The sequence below is a fragment of the Schistocerca cancellata genome, chromosome 1, assembly GCF_023864275.1.
Source record: "Schistocerca cancellata isolate TAMUIC-IGC-003103 chromosome 1, iqSchCanc2.1, whole genome shotgun sequence".
Lineage (NCBI taxonomy): Eukaryota > Metazoa > Arthropoda > Insecta > Orthoptera > Acrididae > Schistocerca > Schistocerca cancellata.
In genome coordinates, this window is record NC_064626.1 from 820,561,565 (window position 1) to 820,578,881 (window position 17,317).

General features: G+C 39.8%; 1 protein-coding gene across 1 annotated transcript in view; it reads left to right on the plus strand.

Annotated features, from left to right (window-relative positions):
* Positions 1-17,317, plus strand: part of LOC126188363 (centrosomal protein of 290 kDa-like) — a 188,143-nt gene that overhangs the window by 95,518 nt on the left and 75,308 nt on the right. Inside the window, exons 17-18 of the mRNA XM_049929965.1 lie at positions 4,036-4,161; positions 16,778-16,856. Coding sequence (XP_049785922.1) covers positions 4,036-4,161; positions 16,778-16,856 — 205 coding nt within the window. The remainder of the gene's footprint in view (positions 1-4,035; positions 4,162-16,777; positions 16,857-17,317) is intronic.

Consider the following 17,317-nt stretch of genomic DNA (forward strand, 5'->3'; position numbering starts at 1 on the left):
GTCCTGAGAAAGACTGTCAAATGGAGCAAGAAGACAGTCCTCTGGCTGATCAGCTGTGCGCTATTCAATGCCTTCATGGTGTATAGAACACAAACCCCTGAAAAGAAGATGAAGAACAAGTCATTCCTGTTGGAGAGAGCCAGATACTGAGTATCAATGCAGCAGCCAGAAGTGAATGCTCAGGGGTACGATGAAAGAGAAGACAGATACCCCAGGAAGACTCCCACGTCTTGAACATCTAAACAGGACCATCTTCAAAGACTATCAGGGGATATGAAGAAACACAAACCAGAGTCAATGTTTGGATCAGGGCTCAAGAAATATCCGTCCAACTCCGGCAACATTTCAGTACACCCAAGTTGAGGAAGGAAACCCACTGCTCATTATGCAAGGTACCTCTTCATAAGGGAATGTGCTTCATGAAGTACCACACATTGAAGAACTACTAGAACCTTTTGTGTGTAGGAATTCTAAGTTTGAATATAATATGATCAGTAGAATAGAACCTTAATCACACTCTAAAATCAACTGGTCCACAAAGGGGTTGGCTAAGACATCTGGCTGGTGGATTGATGATGATTATATGTACATGAAGTTTACATTTGTAAATGTCTGCTTGTGTCTGTGTATGTGTGGATGGATATGTGTGTGTGTGCAAGTGTATACCTGTCCTTTTTTCCCCCTAAGGTAAGTCTTTCCGCTCCCGGGATTGGAATGACTCCTTACCCTCTCCCTTAAAACCCATATCCTTTTGTCTTTCCTTCTCCTTCCCTCTTTCCTGATGAGGCAACCGTTGGTTGCGAAAGCTAGAATTTTGTGTGTATGTTTGTGTTTGTTTGTGTGTCTATCGACCTGCCAGCGCTTTTGTTTGGTAAGTCTCATCATCTTTCTTTTTAAATATATTTTTCCCACGTGGAATGTTTCCCTCTATTATATATATATATATATATATATATATATATATATATATATATATATATATATAGTTGTTATGGTTAGACTACTGATGGTACTGAAAGGAGACCAGAGGACCTGCAAGACAGCTATTTTATTTGGGCTGCATGCAAGTCAGGCAGCACACAATAACTGGCCTCTGGGGTAAGTTCGAATAAAACTGTCTGGTCCTTAATGTGTTAATTAGTCAATTTGCATTTTTTTGAAATTAGTCATTTAGTTTGACTGCAAGTATTTACACAGTGCTTGTGAATTATTGATGTGTTTATAGAAATGTCATCAAAATGCAGTACAGCTGGTTCACATTACTCTTGTTGTTAATTATATGAGAGAGAGTTAGAATATAGTAAATGACAAGAGACTTCAGTACAGCCGCAAAATATGTATGACCTAAACATTTGTATTAAAATCTTGACTTAATAAATAATGTAGCACTAAAGGAGACACATTCACCGAATAGTAAAAGTGCTGAATCATCGGCAGACACATAGAAAGGAATAAAAACTTGGCTAGCTTTTGGACAAATGCTTGGCAAGCTATAGTATATATAAATATATGCCTGCACGCACGTGTACGCCCCCCCCCCCCCCCCCCTCCACACACACACACCTGTGAAGCCACTTTGTGCTGACTGAACACACAGTTTTGATTGTGTGATCAGCCAGCACAATGTATGTGTGTGTGTTTTATGTTACCTTGGTAAAGGATTCATCTGAAAGCTAGAAAAGTATTCATTGAGTGGTCCCCTTTACTCCTACATTCTGCCAGAACATTCTTGCCATATTTAAAATATCTATTTAAAACCCCCGTTTAATCTTATCTCATTCTGCTGTGAAGTTGAACTTTTGAAATTTTTAATATTTCTAATTGTTTCATAAAAAAACAAAAAATCATCAGATGGTCCTGCGTTTATGAACTTTGCATTAATTTCTACTCTCATAGCAATAGCTTCAAAATGCAAATTACTGCAAAATCTGAGGGTGCCAATGTCTTTACATGAACACCGATGGAAAAAGAATCCCAACACCAAGAAATAATTAGTGCAGAGTAATGAGTTTTAGGAATACATTTGCCTGGGTAACACATTTCAGTGATTAACATTGCAAGTTCAAATGTTAATGTATGTGCAAGAAAAGCCATTACAAATGTCAAATGCTGGTACATTAATAACCTGTGTGACTGCCAGAATGTTGAATGCAAGCATGTAAAAGTGCATGTATTGTGTTGCACAGGTGCTGGATGTCAGATTGTGGGATGCAGTTCTGTCCCTGTTGCACTTGGTCTGTCAATGCAGGGACAGTTAATGCTGATTGTGGATGGCACTGGAATTGTCATCCAATGATGTCCCATATGTGCCAGACTGGAGACAGATCTGGAAACATGTCGACACACTGCAGAGCATGTTGAGTCATAAGAGTAGTTTGAGGGCAAACATTATGCTGTTGGAAAACACATCCTGAAATTCTGTTCATTAATGACAGCACAACAGTTCGAATCACGGTGCTTGGGATAACCACGAGAGTGCTCCTGGTGTCATATGAAATTGCACTCCAGGCCATAACTCCAGGGGTAGGTCCAGTGTGTCTTGGCTGCAGACAGATTGGTTGCAGGTGCTCACCTGTCCTCCTCCTAACCAACACAAGACCATCACCTGCACTGAGGCAGACCTGTCTTTCATCAGGAAACACAACAGCCCTCCATTAAGCTCTTGCTTGTTATCGCTGAAGTCGCAAATGGTGGTGATTTGGGCTCAGTTGAATGCAAGGTACAGGGCATCTGACTTGGAGCTGTCCTTGAAGTGACTGATTTGTATCAGTTCATTGTGCCAGTGTGGTGTCAGCTGCTGCTTGAATTGCTGCTGCAGATGCAGTACGATGCCCAACAGTCATATGCCGAACACAACGGTCTTCCCTCTTGGTACTGCCACGTGGCTGTCTGGAGTGTGTTCGTCTTATGATCATAGCTTGTTATGGCTCAGCACTGATAGCAGTCATGTGCAGTGGCTATATTTCTGCTCAGTATTTCTGCAGTATCGCAGAAGAAACATCCAGTTTCTCGTAGCCCTGTTACACAACCTTGTTCAAACTCTTTGAGCTGTCGCTAATTGCATCTTTGTCATCTTAAAGGCATTTTTGACTACCATGTATTTGCTGTGTCCAGTTTCAAAGGTATCTAATGCTCATGACCATTAAGTGCTTATTTAATGCAAACCTGATTTTCAACCTTATAGTGGTGCTACTAGTGCCACTCTTACGTGGCTAGCTCAAAATCTGAATAGACATCATCTTTCAGATGTGAAAACAGAGCTACCAACTTTTGCTCATCTTGCACAACTCGCTCTTGGATGTTGGGATTTACTTTTCAGAGTGATTTGTGCTCCCTGAATGACTGTAAATTCTAATGTATAGTTCTTACTCTATATGAGCATAGAAAAAGAAATAAGAGTATAGGAAAAGAGCATAGGAAAAGAAATAAAGCTGCATAACATCACAGAATATTCAGAGAAACATATTACATCCAGGCAGCTATACCGTCACATGTTACATGTGATTCGTCAGATTGCACTCGCGATCGTTCACTGCAAGCTGTAATTTGTCCACAGATGTGCAGTCCATCAGATTGCATTCCAAAATTCAGTGATCGTTTACTGTGATCTGTGATTCGTCCACAGACATATGATCCATAAACATATTTCATGACCTGGCGAGAGATTTCTGCAATCCACCGCACCTGTTAGGCACTTATAGTGAGTTCTGAAATTTGAAATAATTTCTTTTCAGTTTTTCCTAGTTTGCTTCAATTTTACTTGTGACATCATCTATGTCATTCTACTTCTGTCTTAATTCAGACTTTATCCTCTTTGCTATACCTTCTAATAAATGGATTTTTATACCTGCAAGCTTATTGGTGAACACCAGTCATTTGTTGTTGATGATACCCAAAGATAGAGTATACCTACAAATCCATCTGGTATCTACACTATTAATATTTGTTTGTCACATCATGTGAATAACTACCTATATTTGAAATGGTGTGTGTGTATATCTCCAGGTCTTGATGTGCAATTTTTTTTCATAACAGGAAGCCATGCATCAGCGTCTTTTATTGCTCCAACAGTCTCCAGTTGATGCTAGTCCCCTTTCTTCATTGGAGATGGCATCAGAAATTATTAAACAGCTTGCTGAGAAATTAAAGATTGTAATTGGAGTAAGTAACTTACATTGAACATGATTTTTCATTTCTTGATTGTATTCCCAGGTAAATATTTTAGCTATTTTAGTGCAGATATGAGAATGATATTTGTAAGAACTTCTTTCCACTTTTATACTGTCATTGGCTAAATGTTATTCAACACACAATTAGTGACATCCTGCCACATCATGTTGAATAAGAAAATGCTTCTAACATTCTTATTTCCAATATGATTGCTTTTACTGTTGCTCTTATTGGAATATCTTATTTGGCAAGGGACATGCTATTGTTGGAAAATATTTGGCAAGGAACATAGATCAGTGGACATAATTATTGGAAAATGTTTTACTGCTTTTTTTGTTGCACGACAGTGATGATATGTCAGTGGAATAATAACATTTTCTCAGTTGTTCGTGGGCAGTGAGGCCATAAGAAAACCAAGACAGCTCAGCGTTGTTAAACTAGTTACAGCACTGATTAGTGTCCTTAATCAGTGGTTGAGCAGATCAGTACCTCTTTTTTGTCTAAAGAGACAAAAATTTATTTTAATTTCAGACTCACAGGAGTATAGAAGCACCATTAATTCAGAAGTGTTATAATTACCACTGTTTTATGTTCAAGTCACTGTACATCACATTTTAACTAAATTCATTTTATATGCTGTCAATAATATAACAATTGGAAAACACTAAACTCACTTATACTAAAACACCAAAGTACATGGAGGTAACTCTTGATAGAACTCTGTCTTTCAGAGAGCATCTAACAAAAACAGCCAACAAATTGAAGACAGGAAACATCGTCATTCAAGAGCTATGTGGTACAACCTAGGGAGCATAAGCACCCACCCTACATTCTTCTGCCAAATATTGTGCACTGGTTTGGCTAAACAGCATATATGCACAAAAGATAGATGTCTAACTAAACAGTGTCATGAGAATAATTACTGGCATTATTAAATCAACACCTACTGTATGGTTGCCAGTACTAAGCCACATTCCATTCCCTCAACTTTGTTCCATAAATGCTGTTACAAATGAGTACAAAAAGATCATGGATAGTAAAAATTTACCAGTTCGTCAAGATGTTGATGATGCAGACCTTAACCGACTATGCTCTACATGACCACCAACAAAACCAGTAAGGATCACTGTAGAAGATGAGTTCAACATTCCTAATGCATGGTCTCAAGAATGGACTGGACAACAAATTTTAGTGACTGTAGGAGGATACATGATGACTCAGACAAAATTTGTAGTTGGTGTGATGAATGGCGGCTAGCTCAAAATGTAGAAATATTTAAGTTTATGCGGATGAGTAGGAAAAACAAACCTGTAATGCTTGGATACAACATTAGTAGTGTCCTCCTTGACACAGTCATGTAGTTTAAATATCTGGCCATAATGTGCTCAGAGATCTTAAATGGAACAAGCATGTGAGGATTGTGGTAGGGAAGACGAATGATTGGGGAGTGTTGGGGATCTGCACCAGGTCAGATTAAAGGAAAACATTGAAGCAATTCAGGGGCAGGCTGCTAGATTTGTTGCCAGTAGGTTCAAACCATGTGCAAATGGCACAGAAATGCTTTGGGAACTCAAATGGGAATCCTGGGAGGGAAGGCAACGTCCTTTTCAAGGAGCACTATAGGGAAACTTTAGAAAACTGAAATTTGAAGCTGATTTCAGAACATTTCTAATGTTGTCAACATATATTTTGTGTAGGGACCACAAAGATAATATAAGTGAAATTACAGCCCATACAGAGACATGTAGCAGTCGTTTTTCCCTTCGTCTGTTTGTGAGTGTAACAGGAAAGTGGTACATGGTAACCTCTGCCAAGCACCGTATGGTGGCTTGCAGAATATCTACGTAGATCTAGATGTAGATGAAAATGTTAATATGAAGTGTATCACCCAAAAACCACTGGGATATGATGTGCCACACAAAACATGGTCAATGATAAACTGAATTAGAACCAAAAGCAATAGACGTGCTAATTTTTTACACAAATGGGGTAAGCAACCAGGCCCACTTTGTGATTGCTGAAAATGGAAAATCATCAGACATATCAGAGAAGAACGCCCCATAATATCATATGATGGTAGACCAGAAGACTTCCTGCTGGTGCTCCAAAGTCGATAGATTACATAAATGCTCTAGATGTTTGTTCTCAAGATTTCATATCACAAATATTAAGCTCTACATTCTGTGTATTTTTTCATTGTATCAAAAAGCCATATGATAAATAAATAAACTTGATAAGAAGCACTCTTGATCTCGGTTTATCGCAAATTCTCAATTTTGGCTGACAGTGGGGCCAGTGTGTTGTCTGGATTACTTTGCAATCTGTTTGGAGGAGGTGGAGGGATTTCAGTAAATGGCAGAATTCCTATGGTAGCCTTGCATGATTAATCTGGGAACAGTACACAATTTGCATTTTGTTCTAAATTTTTGTTATATATCTCTTTTATTTCCTGTAAAAAACAACTGTAAAATCTGATCTCTTCTGAGTTTTAGTGTACATGCACACATCTGTTGATAACATTGACTGTTAAATCTTTTCAGTTTTTTTGAAATATTTTTTTAGATATATTTATGATAAACTGTATTTATAAAGGAATTATAGATTAACATGCAGGCACACTAAAAAATCGGGAATATCAGTAATAATAATAATAATAATAAGTAGTAGTAGTAGTAGTAGTAGTAGTAGTAAATATGGTAATGGACTCAAACATCGCAGAGCAAATAAACAAAGAACAACACGCATCAATTAAACAATCAGAGGAAAACGAAATCTTAAGACAGCCACCAGAACAAGCACAAATAGAACACGATGTGACACACATGTTAGATATAGAAGAAAAATTTCAGCTGACATATATAATAAAAAGACACAAATACAGACATTAGACCATTCTTGCATAGACCACCAAATAACCCACAAGTCGAAACAACAATAACAACTATCAACACAATCATACACAACAAAATAAATGAAAATACAACTATGGAAGAGTTACAACTACTGCTTTATATAGGAGCACTCACTACACTAAATGTACACGCTAGGCAGAGATCAGAACCAACCAACACACAGAAGAAACCCACAAAACCAGCATGGCAACACAGGCTACAGATCAGAATAGAAAAACTGAGAAAAGACATTGGACAGCTAACACAATTCATAAGAAATGAAATATCAGACAAAAAACGAAAAAGGTTAGGTAAAATCTCACAACAAGAAGTGATAGAGCAATTAGATGAAAAGAAGCAGAAATTACAAGCATTGGCCAAACGACTTAGAAGAAACAAAAAAAGTGAAAATAGAAGGAAACAAAACCAAACATTCAACACAGACCAAAAGAAATTTTACCAGACAATAGATAACACACACATTAAAATAGACAGTCCACCAAACATAACAGACATGGAACACTTCTGGAGCAACATATGGTCAAACCTGGTACATAGCAAATTTATGGCTAAAGAAGTTCACCTCAACACATTCACATCTAACTAAATTATATAACATATCTAAAAACAAAGATTCTGTAACTTACCAAATGAAAGCGTTGGTACGTTGATAGAAACAATAACAAACACAAACACACACACAAATTTCAAGCTTTCGCAACCCACGGTTGCTTCATCAGGAAAAAGGGAAGGAGAGGGAAAGACGAAAGGATGTGGGTTTTAAGGGAGAGGGTAAGGAGTCATTCCAACCCCGGGAGCGGAAAGACTTACCTTGGGGGGAAAAAGGGACAGGTATACACTCACAAACACACACATATCCATCTGCACATAACAGACACAAGCAGACATATGTAAAGGCAAAGAGTTTGGGTAGAGATGTCAGTCGAGGTGGAAGTACAGAGGCAAAGATGTTATTGAATGACTGGTGAGGTATGAGCGGCGGCAACTTGAAGTTAGCGGAGGTTGAGGCCTGGTGGGTAATGGGAATAGAGGATATATTGAAGGGCAAGTTCCCATCTCCGGAGTTCTGATAGGTTAGTGTCAGTGGGAAGTATCCAGATAACCCGGACAGTGTTAACACTGTCCCAAGATGTGCTGCCGTGCACCAAGGCATGTTTAGCCACAGGGTGATCCTCATTACCAACAAACACTGTCTGCCTGTGTTCGTTCATGCGAATGGACAGTTTGTTGCTGGTCATTCCCACATAGAAAACTTCACAGTGTAGACAGATCAGTTGGTAAATCACGTGGGTGCTGTCACACGTGGCTCTGCCTTTGATCGTGTACACCTTCCGGGTTACAGGACTGGAGTAGGTGGTGGTGGGAGGGTGCATGGGACAGGTTTTACACCGGGGGCAGCTACAAGGGTAGGAGCCAGAGGGTAGGGAAGGTGGTTTGGGGATTTCATAGGGATGAACCAAGAGGTTACAAAGGTTAGGTGGACGGCGGAATGACAGTCTTGGTGGAGTGGGGAGGATTTCGTGAAGGATGGATCTCATTTCAGGGCAGGATTTGAGGAAGTCGTATCCCTGCTGGAGAGCCACATTCAGAGTCTGATCCAGTCCCGGAAAGTATCGTGTCACAAATGGGGCACTTTTGGGGTTCTTCTGTGGGAGGTTCTGGGTTTGGGGGGACGAGGAAGTGGCTCGACTTATTTGCTTCTGTACCAGGTTGGGAGGGTAGTTGCGGGATGCGAAAGCTGTTTTCATGTTGTTGGTGTAATGGTTCAGGGGTACAGGACTGGAGCAGATTCGTTTGCCACGAAGACCTAGGCTGTAGGGAAAGGACTGTTTGATATGGAATGGGTGGCAGCTGTCATAATGGAGGTACTGTTGCTTGTTGGTGGGTTTGATGTGGACGGATGTGTGAAGCTGGTCATTGGACAGATGGAGGTCAACGTTGAGGAAAGTGTAATGGGATTTGGAGTAGGACCAGGTGAATATGATGGAACCAAAGGAGTTGAGGTTGGAGTGGAAATTCTGGAGTTCTTCTCCACTGTGATTCCAGATCATGAAGATGTCATCAATAAATCTGTACTAAACTTTGGGTTGGCAGGCCTGGGTAACTAAGAAGGCTTCCTCTAAGCGACCCATAAATAGGTTGGCATACGAGGGGGCCATCCTGGTACCCATGGCTGTTCCCTTTAATTGTTGGTATGTCTGCCCTTCAAAAGTGAAGAAGTTGTGAGTTAGGATGAAACTGGCTAAGGTAATGAGGAAAGAGGTTTTAGGTAGGGTGGCAGATGATTGGCGTGAAAGGAAATGCTCCATCGCAGCGAGGCCCTGGTCGTGCGGGATATTTGTGTATAAGGAAGTGGCATCAATGGTTACAAGGATGGTTTCCGGGGGTAACAGATTGGGTAAGGATTCCAGGCGTTCGAGAAAGTGGTTGGTGTCTTTGATGAAGGATGGGAGACTGCATGTAATGGGTTGAAGGTGTTGATCTATGTAGGCAGAGATACGTTCTGTGGGGGCTTGGTAACCAGCAACAATGGGGTCGTCGGGATGATTGGGTTTGTGAATTTTAGGAAATAGGTAGAAGGTAGGGGTGCAGGATGTCGGTGGGGTCAGGAGGTTGATGGAGTCAGGTGAAAGGTTTTGTAGGGGGCCTAAGTTTCTGAGGATTCCTTGAAGCACCACCTATACATCAGGAATGGGATTACCTTGGCAAACTTTGTATGTAGTGTTGTCTGAAAGCTGACGCAGTCCCTCAGCCACATACTCCCAACGATCAAATACCCCGTGGAACCCTTGTCAGCCTTCAGATCACGGATAGCCTGGGCTTCAGCTGTGATGATGTAGGGAATAGGATTAAGGTTTTTCAAGAAGGATTGAGAGGCAAGACTGGAAGTGAGAAATTCCTGGAAGGTTTGGAGAGGGTGATTTTGAGGAAGAGGAGGTGCGTCCCGCCCCATTGTAGCTGGTTACCAAGCCCCCACAGAACGTATCTCTGCCTACGTAGCCAACACCTTCAACCCATTATGTTCTGTCTCCCATGCTTCGTCAAAGACACCAGCCACTTTCTTGAACGCCTGGAATCCTTACCCAATCTGTTACCCCCAGAAACCATCTTTGTAACCATTGATGCCACTTCCTTATACACAAATATCCCGCACGACCAGGGCCTTGCTGCGATGGAGCATTTCCTTTCACGCCAATCATCTGCCACCTGTCCAATGGCCAGCTTCACACATCCGTCCACATCAAACCCACCAACAAGCAACAGTACCTCCATTATGACAGCTGCCACCCATTCCATATCAAACGGTCCCTTCCCTACAGCCTAGGTCTTCGTGGCAAACGAATCTGCTACAGTCCTGAACCCCTGAACCATTACACCAACATCTTGAAAACAGCTTTCGGATCCCGCAACTACCGTCCCAACTTGGTACAGAAGCAAATAAGCTGTGGTATACACCACTTCTAACAAACACCGATCAACGCGCTCGAGTACGTGGCCGCCAAATACATCGCTGGCCGCACTTCTCTGGGCGGCCCGCTGCTTCCATTGCTGGCCGTCTTCACACGCACGCTCCCTTATGTCGCCGATAAATACATCGCTGGCCGCACTTCTCCGGGCGGCTCGCGGCTACCATCTCTGGCCGCCTTCGCGCGCGCGCGTTTGTCAGCACACAGCAATTGGCTACACCAGGAAACATTGCGATTGGTTTTCCCTGGAAAACAGCGACCCCATCCGACAGCTCCATTAACTAGCGAAGCCTTATATAAACCTGGCCGCCACCGCAAATGACAGTTCTCATCGGGAAGTGCAGTACGCCGTGTTCCAGCTGCTGGTGGATGACTCGCCGCACCCCTCGAGGTTACCTGCCTGCTCGGCGGAAAATCTTGCGACTTCACTTGGAAAGACTGAACTTCACTGGACTTGGGAATAATTACGGGACTTGCACCCCACCATGCACATTCGGACATTGGTATATCCAAACTTTAATTCTGCATTACCTCTGAGTGTGAGCCTGGGTAGACGCTTGGCTAACATATTTGTTAAAAAGTGATTTGTGATTTAATAAATCAGACTGAAGAGGTTATTGTGTTATTCCTGGTTATAACATAAGCAGAGCCACTTCCTCATCCCCCCAAACCCAGAACCTCCCACAGAAGAATCCCAAAAGTGCCCCACTTGTGACATGATACTTTCCGGGACTGGATCAGACTCTGAATGTGGCTCTCCAGCAGGGATACGACTTCCTCAATTCATGCCCTGAAATGAGATCCATCCTTCACGAAATCCTCCCCAATCCACCAAGATTGTCATTCCGCCGTCCACCTAACCTTCGTAACCTCTTGGTTCATCCCTATGAAATCCCCAAACCACCTTCCCTACCCTCTGGCTCCTACCCTTGTAGCTGCCCCCGGTGTAAAACCTGTCCCATGCACCCTCCCACCACCACCTACTCCAGTCCTGTAACGCGGAAGGTGTACACGATCAAAGGCAGAGCCACGTGTGACAGCACCCACGTGATTTACCAACTGACCTGTCTACACTGTGAAGCTTTCTATGTGGGAATGGCCAGCAACAAACTGTCCATTCACATGAACGGACACAGGCAGACAGTGTTTGTTGGTAATGAGGATCACCCTGTGGCTAAACATGCCTTGGTGCACGGCCAGCACATCTTGGCACAGTGTTACACCGTCTGGGTTATCTGGATACTTCCCACTGACACCAACCTATTAGAACTCCGGAGATGGGAACTTGCCCTTCAGTATATCCTCTCTCCTCGTTATCCGCCAGGCCTCAATCTCCGCTAATTTCAATTTGCCGCCGCTCATACCTCACCTGTCATTCAATAACATCTTTGCCTCTGTACTTCCACCTCGACTAACATCTCTACCCAAACTCTTTGCCTTTATATATGTCTGCTTGTGTCTGTTATGTGCAGATGGATATGTGTGTGTGTGCGAGTGTATACCTGTCCTTTTTTCCCCCCAAGTTAAGTCTTTCCGCTCCCGGGATAGGAATGACTCCTTACCCTCTCCCTTAAAACCCACATCCTTTCGTCTTTCCCTCTCCTTCCCTCTTTCCTGATGAAGCAACCGTGGGTTGCAAAAGCTTGAAATTTGTGTGTGTGTTTGTGTTTGTTATTGCTTCTATCAACATACCATAGCTTTCATTTGGTAAGTTAATGAATCTTTGTTTTTAGATATATTTTTCCCACATGGAATGTTTCCCTCTATTATATTCATATCATTAAATTATTTAACAGTTATATTGCAGACCCATACACAGTCCCTGATACACTTACACAAGGAATAACTTATCTGAAACCTAAAGATCAAGCAGACACAGCAAACCCAGCAAAATATTGCCCCATAACATGCCTACCAACAATATACAAAATATTAACTTGAGTCATTACACAGAAATTAATGACACATACAACAAAGAACAAAATTATAAATGCAGAACAAAAAGGCTGCTGCCAAGGAGCATGAGGATGTAAAGAGCAACTGATAATAGATGCAGAGGTGACATATCAAGCTAAAACTCAACAAAGGTTGCTACACTACGCATACATTGATTACCAAATAGCTTTTGATAGTGTACCCCACTCATGCTACTACAAATATTGGAAATATACAAAGTAGATCCTAAATTGATACAGGTCCTAAACATAGTAATGAAAAATTGGAAAACCACACTTAATATCCAAACAAATTCAAGTAATATCACATCACAGCCAATACATATTAAGCATGGAATATACCAAGGAGACTCATTAAGTCCTTTCTGGTTCTGCCTTGGTCTGAACCCACTGTCCAACATGCTAAATAATACAAATTATGGATATAATATTACTGGAACGTACCAACACAAAATCACACATTTGCTATACATGGATGATCTAAAACTACTGGCAGCAACAAATCAACAACTCAACCGATTACTAAAGATAACAGAAGTATTCAGCAGTGATATGAATATGGCTTTTGGAACAGACAAAAGTAAGAAAAATAGCATAGTCAAGGGAAAACAAACTAAACAAGAAGATTACATATTAGATAACCACAGCAACAGCATAGATGTGATGGAAAAAACAGATGCCTATAAATATCTAGGATACAGACAAGAAATAGGAATAGATAATACAAATATTAAAGAAGAACTAAAAGAAAAATATAGACAAAGACTAACAAAAATACTGAAAACAGAATTGACAGCAAGAAACAAGATAAAAACTATAAATACTTATGCTATACCAATATTAACATACTCATTTGGAGTAGTGAAATGGAGTAACACAGACCTAGAAGCACTCAATACACTTACACGATTACAATGCCACAAATATAGAATACATCACATACATTCAGCTACAGAAAGATTCACATTAAGCAGAAAGGAAGGAGGAAGGGGATTTATTGACATAAAAAACCTACATTATGGACAGGTAGACAATTTAAGAAAATTCTTTATAGAATGAGCAGAAACTAGCAAAATACACGAAGCCATCACTCATATAAATACATCGGCTACACCATTACAATTTCATAACCACTTCTACAACCTTTTAGATCACATAACATCAACAGATACAAAGAAAGTAAATTGGAAAAAGAAAACACTACATGGCAAGCACCTGTATCATCTAACACAGCCACACATCAATCAAATCGCATCCAACACATGGCTAAGAATAGGCAATATATACAGTGAGATGGAAGGATTCATGATTGCAATAGAGGATCAAACAATAAACACCAGATATTACAGCAATCATATTATTAAAGATCCCAATACCACAACAGATAAATGCAGACTTTGCAAACAACAAATAGAAACAGTAGATCACATCACAAGCAGATGTGCAATACTAGCAAATACAGAATACACCAGAAGACATGACAATGTAGCAAAAATAATACATCAACAACTTGCCATACAACATAACTAATAAAACAGCACGTTCCCACATACAAGTATGCACCACAAAATGTACTGGAGAATGATGAATACAAATTATACTGTAACAGAACCATTATAACAGATAAAACAACACCACAAAACAAACCTGACATCATACTCACCAATAAAAAGAAGAAATTAACACAACTAATCGAAATATCCGTACCCAATACAACAAATATACAGAAGATAACAGGAGAAAAAATTGAAAAATACATCCAACTGGCTGAGGAAGTCAAGGACATGTGGCATCAGGATAAAGTTGACATTATACCAATTATACTATCAACTACAGGAGTCATACCACACAATGTCCACCAGTACATCAACGCAATACAGCTACATCCAAATGTATTTATACAACTACAGAAATCTGTATTTATTGATACATGTTCAATTACCCGAAAGTTCTTAAATGCAATGTAACATATACCATACAGTTAAAAGGAAGTCACGCTCAATCAAGGTCCGCATCACTTTCCATTTTTACCAGACATAACGTCTGAGAAAGGAAAGAAATAATAATAATAATAGCAGTAGCAGCAAATACAGCCCCATTGTTTATTGTGCTTGTGTGTGGAGCCAGATAATCATATTTTTCTCTTCATAAGGCTCTCATTACTGGAGGACCAAAATTTCTGCTGCTGATGCCGTAGTCCCGTTTTATTTTTATGATTCAGCAAGAAAGTCATTGATATTTTATTACAATTTTTTGACATGAAAATTGTGTAGAAATCAATGCACACAAATCTGCATCAACCAAGGATGCAGACAGTACCAGTCTTCCAGACAGGATGCACTGTCTTCTTTAATAAAGGCATTAAATATGTCATTTCTATGATATATTTATATTATAGATCTTACACTCATTCAAAACTGAATTGGATGTAACTTCTGTTTGGAAAGAGAAAGCATTCATTTGTCCTTCATCATGACCAGGTCATGGGTGCACTCCAACTTGCAGCTGTTAACATTACATCTGTTGCTGAACATATTGTACTCACTCCTACTAAAAAACATATTGTTGAATAGGCAGTTACTTCTAGTTAATTGCTGGTTTATTTCTTTTACTTACTTACTGCACCTTTACATGAATGTTCTTTTTCAGCCTGTGATCATGTTGACTTTTTTTGTTTTATAAATTGCCAATTTTGTAAATTATTGGTTGTATTACAATGTACAGGTTGGAGATTGGCCTTGGGCTAAACAGCCTAGGAAATTGCCCTAGGGCTGGCTTTTTTACCAGGTGGACACAGGTTCAATCCAATTCTGGCTACCGTCTCTCTATCATAAGCTAGAGTACTGCATCTTAAGTTATGCAGGGAACCTAATGTATCAGTTTCAGATTATATATAAGCAGTATATCACATAAATTTATACTGTACTCTATAGTTGTAGTTTTCATTTAATATCAACATATTTAAATGACAACCAAGGCCTAAGTATACCCACTAGTTAATGTTTACACTTCCTTTGTGATTAAATATACCTACTTACTTCGGTAGTTCTTTAAATGTTTGATAATCATTTGATTTTGCTAAGCCTTCCTTCTCTAGGTTACTCTGTGGTGAACCAACGTATCTAACTGTCTTTAGCCAGTGCTGTATTTCAAGAGATGACCCAGTGTGATTAAATAAGCCTTCCTTCTCTAGGTTACTCTGTGGTGAACCAACATATCTAACTGTCTTTAGCCGGTGCTGTATTTCAAGAGATGACCCAGTGTGATTAATTAATTTAGGCAGTTACATCAACTGAGAATAATATAAAATATACACCATTGGTTCTTGTCTCCTTGGTATAATGAAGATAATATACATATACTGCTTACACTATCTTTTGTGATGCTAGACTATCTTTCTGCATAATTATTTCTTTTCCACAACTGTTAACTCATTTTTAGAGATGCAATATCTCTTTAAAGTTTAAGGATGGATAAAAAAAATCTACTCCCCAGGCGGCTGACAGAGAAAACACAGGCAAAAGCATTTAAATATGCAAACTTTTAGAGCTTGTGGTTCCTTCTTCTGGCAGAAGGATTGAAGGGGAAGGATGATGAGTAATGAAAAAGGACTAGTGAAGCTTAGATAATCGGGAGAGTTCAGAAAAGTCGCCCAGAACCCTAGGTCAGCGGAGTCTTACCGGGTGGGATGAGAAGGAAAGACTGGTTGTTGGGGACTGCACTGGATGAGATTTGAAAACCTGAGAGTTTAAAGGTGGAAGATAGGATAATATGCAAGACAGAGATTACTGCCAAAACATCGTACAAGAGTTAATTACGGTGGAAAGCTAAGTGCATTATATGTGGTAGAGATGAGGAGAAATAGACAGGTAAAATGAAAGATAAAGGAAACTAAAAAGGGAGTAAAGAAAGGAATAATTACTCAGAAGAAATGCTGATATCAAAGAAATTAATGTAAATTAAGGCCACTTGGGTGGCGGGAACCAAGGACATGTTGTAATGCCAGTTCACAAAATGCGTTTTTACTAGTTACTGACCCAGTGACGTTGAAAGTGTCCTGAGCATAGTATCTGTGTTACGGGATGTTTCTGAGTAATAATAGTCAGGGTTTCATATCTTGTATTGCATGTCAAATAGCATGAGTACTTATGGTCTTAAATTGGGTTTTTAATGGACATTTTGTTTATGTCATGAATGGTTGGTAGATTGTTCTTACTATTATTTTGCATTGTCATACTTTCTTAGACTTACATTTATGCATGTTTGTTGACAGGAAAAGCGTGAGCTAGGAACACATACTTCAACTGTTGAGAGAAATCAAAATGAAGAACTTCTAAGTGCCGCAGTGAAAAGTAAGTCCCCGATAGACACCACACTTCTTCTTCTTCTTCTTCTTCTTCTTGATCATCTCAACAGTATTGCTTCATTGCTGGGCTTCAGTAATTTCATGAGTTAATTGTAATACTTATAAATTTAAATGTTATAAATCCTTTCTGATAATATTTGTCCCGAGAGTAATCTTGTCTAATGTGACTATTAACAATACAAACAAGAAGATTCTGAACTGTGCTGCTGTAAAGAAATGCTGAAAATGAAATGGATAGGTTGACTGGTTAATGGAGAATTATTGAAGCAAATTATGGAGGAAAGAGCCTTGTGCACAATTTGACTAAAAGAAAGAATCCATTGATAGGATGCATCTTGAGGTATTAAGGAAGTCAGTTACGTTATGGAGGGAAATGTACTGTAGGTAGGCTTGTGTGTGTGTGTGTCTGTGTGTGTGTTTATTTATTTATTTATTTGCTTGTTTATT